This window comes from Phlebotomus papatasi, chromosome 5 (assembly GCF_024763615.1).
Source record: "Phlebotomus papatasi isolate M1 chromosome 5, Ppap_2.1, whole genome shotgun sequence".
Taxonomy (NCBI): domain Eukaryota; kingdom Metazoa; phylum Arthropoda; class Insecta; order Diptera; family Psychodidae; genus Phlebotomus; species Phlebotomus papatasi.
This window is the reverse complement of record NC_077226.1, coordinates 2,521,975-2,528,143: the sequence shown is the minus strand read 5'-3', so window position 1 is coordinate 2,528,143 and position 6,169 is coordinate 2,521,975. Positions and strand designations below refer to the sequence as shown.

The 6,169-nt window shown below is 37.0% G+C and overlaps 1 protein-coding gene across 1 annotated transcript; it reads right to left on the bottom strand.

Moving 5' to 3' along the window:
• Nucleotides 1-272: 272 nt before the first annotated feature.
• On the bottom strand, nucleotides 273-6,169 carry LOC129808786 (ADP-ribosylation factor-like protein 4C). The gene is made up of 2 exons (XM_055858642.1): nucleotides 5,610-6,169; nucleotides 273-1,190 (listed from the first exon to the last, which is right to left on the bottom strand). Exons 1-2 carry the CDS (start codon nucleotides 5,885-5,887, stop codon nucleotides 842-844), a joined length of 627 nt encoding a protein of 208 aa, XP_055714617.1. The 5' UTR covers nucleotides 5,888-6,169; the 3' UTR covers nucleotides 273-841.

The following is a 6,169-nucleotide window of genomic DNA, read 5'->3' as shown; positions in this document are numbered from 1 at the left end:
CAATTATGTTCATCAGGAACTGAGATATACCACTCCAAACTTTTTACCTCTTCTACTGACAGAATATATGATCTCATCTAATATTTTTTTGATGTCTACTTTGGGGAGTCTATCTCTTCTAGTTTACGAGATATTCGCGTTTAGAAATTTGCACGATATGTAGGATCTTCATTTGACGTTTCTTCGAATTCAAACGGTTCTTACTCACCTGTGCTGCAATGTGTTGGTATCGTTGATATCCATCAAATATTGTAATAAATAAAATACACATCTCCTTTATATCCGTACAATAGTATTTTTTTCATTTATTATTTAATATGCAAATAGAAAACTACAATAATAATAAAAACACAAAGAAAAATGTTCAATTTAAACCTAGATTTTTCTTCTTCTTCTTCTTCTTTTTTTTTTTAAACACTTAACCGTTGTTTTAGACACCGAGATAGGTTATGTACAACGATAAATACATTTTTCTTCTTTTTCCCCAAAATTTTCTGTCCAATACTTCTTCTTTTTCTTCTTTTTTTTGTTGTCCGACCCAAAAATGGGATTCAAAAGGGAAAATTTGTATTGAGGCAAGTGGATAGGCAAATGGAAAAATATAGTCTATTTAATTAGGATAAAAAAAACTAATAATAAAATGCAATAATAAAATAATTAATTAATAAAAAATAAAATGGGAATTGACAAACAAAACACAACAAATAACAGAAGGCTATATCACTCTCTCTCTCTTTCACGCTGATGCGGATGGAGGAAAGTTTGTCTTAAGGAGTTTCTTCATTGTTTTTCTTTCTTTTTTTTCTTTTCTTTTGCTTTTTTTTTTGTTTTAAATTTTAGGTTAGCGCTTCTTTTTGGTTGTTCTGGTGAGTTTGCGCTTACGGATGATCATGTCATAGAGTGCCTCAAAGCCCTCTTGCAGTCCTTCGCCGGTAATGGCGCACGCTGGTTGAATGTAGGTCATCTTGGGCGGTGGTGGTTCCCCCGTACTCGGACTCTCATGCAATCCCAGCAATCGTTCAAGTTCACGGGGTTCACAGGCACCTGGTAGATCCTGTTTGTTGGCCAACACCAAAAGTGGAACTCCTAGATTGTCAGGACACTTTATGGTTCGCATTAGTTCCATTTTGGCCTCTTCCATGCGTTCCATATCAACCGAATCCACCACAAATACGATGCCGTCCGTACATCTGGCAACACCAAAAGACAATTATTTTTTAAAATTCCATATTTCTACTGATTAATTTATTTATTTTTATGGAGTATTAACCCGGGAGAGGCTCGATAAAACTGGCTCAATACATTCTGATCCTCTGCCCAAAAAGGACTTTTCTCTAGACTTTGAAGGACTCTTTTTCAGTGAGGCTTTACAGAACCAAAATTGTTATACAGAAACCTTTATAAAGTGAGGTTATTCAAACAGAAAATTAACGTTTTCTCAAGGTCCTTCAGCTGAACTTGATTCCACGGGGGCATGGGATTGATAACCCCATTCTTGTATAAGGAAAAATGGTAGGGGAGAGCGGGGTACCTATAGCCAGGGGTAGAATTAGACAGTGGATTTTTCTCGTTTCTCTTAAAATGTACATTGAGCAAAGTATTTTTTTTTTAGTGAAAGCAGGAATACATCCCCATTTTCCCAGAAATATTCATAAGTCTGATCCAGTTACCCTACAATTTAGAAGTAGGGGAGACTGGGGCAAAAATTTGCCAAATCAAAAATTTTAATATTCGATATCTTTGAAGAGAAAAGAAATAAAAAAATAAAATTTTTACCACAGATAGCCTGCATGAAATCCTTTAAACGTCCAATATTTTAAAGAATTCAAATAAAAAAATATAGAAAATAAAAAAATATTGAAATTTTGAGGACTCTTTTTAAAATATTTGGCCTTCAGGAGATATCAATTTTCATTGATTTGCTTTCCAAAAGTTTTTCATTGGTGTGTGTTTTTATGATAATTTGAACCCGCTCAACATGAATATGGTATCAGTTTAAGCTTTTTCTAAAAAGTTTTCTTCCTAAAAATATTTTTATTAGAAAAGAGCACTCGGGGTAAAATTTGTCAAAAGGCATGGGGCAAAATTTGGCAAAAAACGAAGATTTCTGATGTTTTCCACGGCGAAGAGAAACGTCATTGTCAAAAACTCGCCGCTTGTTATTTGTTTTTGTTTATCAAAAGATTCAGAGCAGTTTTATCGCTTTTCCTAGTTCCTTGACGTCAGGGAGTTCCAGATTGATCTATTCCAGCTTAAGTGAGAACATCAATATTTGGATATTTAGCTTGTAGTTATATTAATATAATTATAACCATTAATCAACCTTTTAAGAGTATCATGGTCCGAGAGTATCAGAGAAGAAACAACGTGCTTGACCCTGAGAAGCTCTTGTTGGCTCTGAATGCAGTGAAGGATGGTGTATCGGTGAGATCGGCTGCCAAATCCCAAGGAATCAACCACGAAACATTGCGACTCTATTGGAAAGTAAGAGGAGGAGAATTGGAGAATACTAAACTCCTAAAAACTGTGAAGCCAGGTCGATCAAGTGTGTTCAATGAAGTACAGGAAGCTGCTTTGGAAAAATATTTGTTGGATTGTTCGGACAACTACTTCGCTATTTCCTTCAATTTTTGCAACACTTCAAAATGCATTCCGGTGTTTCCATGACAAACCCAGTGCTTCTGGTTTTAGATAACCATCAATCCCATTTGTCTATCGCAGGACTTAAGTTTTGCGTTGACAATGGAATCAATGTGTTGTCAATTCCTCCACATTCTAGCCACAAACTCCAACCACTAGACCGCTCAGTGTATGGTCCGTTCAAGAGAGCAATGGCTGCTCACATGGATTCTTGGATGAATGCACATCCTGGACGATCTTTGTCTATATATGATCTTCCAGGAGTAGTTTCAAATCCCTCAAATACCTGCAGTTTGCAATTCTCCTCAAGCTTCAAATATAAAGGAGGAACCAGTTGATACAAGATCTGCACCGGAAAGTGAAAAGCAAAAATTTTTACGACCTTCTTGAATCCATAAGGCCTTTGCCAAAAGCAGAACCACGATCTACATCCCGTCCCGGACGCAAGAAGAGATCTAGTGAGATTTTAACAGATCCCGATATGATGTCGCAACTTACAGCTGAGCAGAAATCTGCTAAAAAACAAAAAAAAAAAAAACTAAGAAGGAAGCTGCAAAAGAGAGGCCGAAAAAGAGGGGACGTCTGCCAAAGAAAACATAGGAAATACAAAGTTACAACTAGTTAGTAACCTATCCTGAAATAAACTGGCTCAAAGAATATTTATCTTTTGATTCGTATTTCCTTCATCCTATTATTAGGACCACTTGACGTTTGTAACACTTTTAATAATATTGCCTACGAGCAAGAAGCCAATAATCTCATTGAAGGAGCTTAAAACGTTGAAAAAAGTGACCAAAATAACTCTGATACTATTTAAGTATTTGTTGTAACAAATTTATTCACTTATAATTCCAACATTATTTCTCGAAGAGGTTTAAATCAAGTCAAGTTTCGGGATTCAAGGCAGTAGGATATCACGAGGAAGATAATAAACACAGAATGCCAATTATTCACTATACTGCACAAATAAGCTCTAAAATCTGAAAATTCTGTAAGATTGTAAACACAACCTCCATCTTGGCCATATTCTTCTTCTTCTTTTTGTTTCGCCACAAGTGACATTTAGTCGGCAAACTTCGTTCATTCAACTCGCCCAATTCGCCTTTTCTGCATTTTTTTGAGCGGCCGAAGAGAATTTTCTTGTGAGAAACAGCTCTTGGAAAATTACTTGAAAATCATATTTTTCGTTTACTTACAGACAAATGATTTGCAACAAATTGTAGAGGAACAAACTTCCTACCAAAATATGTCAATAGAATATTTATTTCATTCACCAGAGCTCCTAACCAAGGGAAAGAAAATGACAAAAAATGCCCCTTGCCTGACAAATTTTGCCCCAGCACTTTTGAGAATTTCCACAAAATCATCTTTTAGAAAATGGCTCGGAAAGTGCATTTCCTTTCGAGATAGAGAAAAGTGAGCTTCGGCAAAGTTGTAGAGCAGTAAATTTTCTATAAGAATACGCTCAATAGAAATCAATTAGATTCTCTGGGAGCTTGTAAAAAAATTAAATATCCGTTTTGACAAATATTGCCCCAGTCTCCCCTATTGCAGCTTTTACGGGAGTTTTCCGAAAATCTGGAAGTGTAAAGGTCTTGTGATAGATGGGTGCGAACAACTATCTTAATATGTATTGATTGCATTTGCATTATTTTAATCTAGGTTATTAAGCAATATCATAGGGAGCGAGGTTCAGTGGAAGTCCACTCACCTGCACTCCCTATTCAGCATTTTAGTGTTACTTTTAATATTGTACTTTATGTAGAAAGTAAGAGTTGGAATAAAGAAGTCAATGAGGAACAGAAGTGTTCTTTTCTTGTTCACCAAGATTCGGCATATTGGAGGCTCTTTCATACAAATCGTGGAAGTGCCTGGAAGTGCTGTACACATTTTCACCGTAATATCTCCCACTTGCAAAAAAAATGTCCATTTAATAATCTTCCTTGGAAAATTAAATAAAAATCCATATATAGATAGATAGATTGTATAGGGAGCATGGTACGATCTTTGGGCTGCAGACACCTAGGCTCTATTTGAGCCCCTTATGTCTACCCAACAAACCTTACTCCAATTCTTTTAAAAACCTGACTGAACTGCAGAACATCCTGAGCTGTTGCTCTTTCGATATCCTCCAGTGTCAGCATTTCTTTCTTAAAGATTTTGATTCTGATACTGAGGTAACGTCTACACCAAACTTTGCAAAATGTGAATTTAGCCAGTGTCCAGTGTAAATTCCTATAATAACCCTCAAGTTCCCCCTGTTAAGATTTAACAAAGAGTTGAGATCTATTTAAATCTAATCCATCTATTACGGATTTCGCGAAACTACAGCTTTTTACGTTATTCCAAAGTGCTGAATGATCTATTCCTAAAGAAGGAATAGTAAAAATTTCCTAATGAATAGAAAATCCATAGAAATCTGTAATGTACTACGGCTTATCATTAGTATAATAATTTTCGGCCAATGAAATAGTTTTTAAGAAGTGAAAATACGGAATTTTGACCTTTGATCTTCTCCTCCTTTATTCCTTGCCAACGTTTCGAAGCTTGATGGTTCCTTCTTCAGGTATGGAAAAAGAATGGTAGGAAAAGGATGTCAGGGAAATGGTTCACTACTACTTTTTCACAAATGATTGATTCTGTGATTCCATTTGATTCCGGTGATTCTTGAAGGAATATCATATCAGTTTCTTTGAGAATTTATGAGTGATTCCGTGGATTCTATGGATTCTAACGGAAAAAAATGTATCGGTATTCCAAACTTGAGTAACCCTTTGGTAGCGATCCAATGTTAGAAGTAGCACTGAATGGTCCTGTATGAATTGTAGTTAGAAGTGCTAACACTCTACAGATCCCCCGGCTCTCCTAGACCGAGGAGTCAGGCTGTGAGGATCAGTGAATGAATGTAGCGATAACCTCTCCCCCAAAGGTACTTAGGCACAAAGCAAAACAAGAAATAAAATATAAACCTTGTATAGCTGCGCCAGAGTGGTCTCAATTTCTCCTGCCCACCGACGTCCCAGACCAGAAAATTGGCCCCTTTGGCTTTACCTGTGGCCCCGCGCACCTTTTCGCAATTGAAGCCAATTGTGGGCACTGTGTTGAGGTACTGATCGAACTTGAGGCGATAGAGGGCGGTGGTTTTGCCAGCTGAATCTAGGCCCAGCATCACAATGTGCAGTGTACCCTGGGCCGAAGGCAAGCTATCAAAGAGGACACCACTGCTCTTCCCCATGGCCGCCCCCATTTCTCCAACCCACGCAAAGCCTCAATTTCGCTTTTGCCCTTCTCTATCGCAATGCCTCCATTTTATCGTCTTTTCCTAGCCACTCTCTCTCTCTCTATCTTCCCCAAAACTCTTTACTCCCCTCTAACCCCAAATATCTCTCTCCCTTTCACTTCTATCACTTGGTAATGTCTCTGCAGGAACTCTCAGAGATAAATTCTATCAACAAACAAATTCTCAAAGTACTTCAAAATGACAAAATTGTGCAGTAAGAGAGAAATTTTCACAATAACTCCACCATTA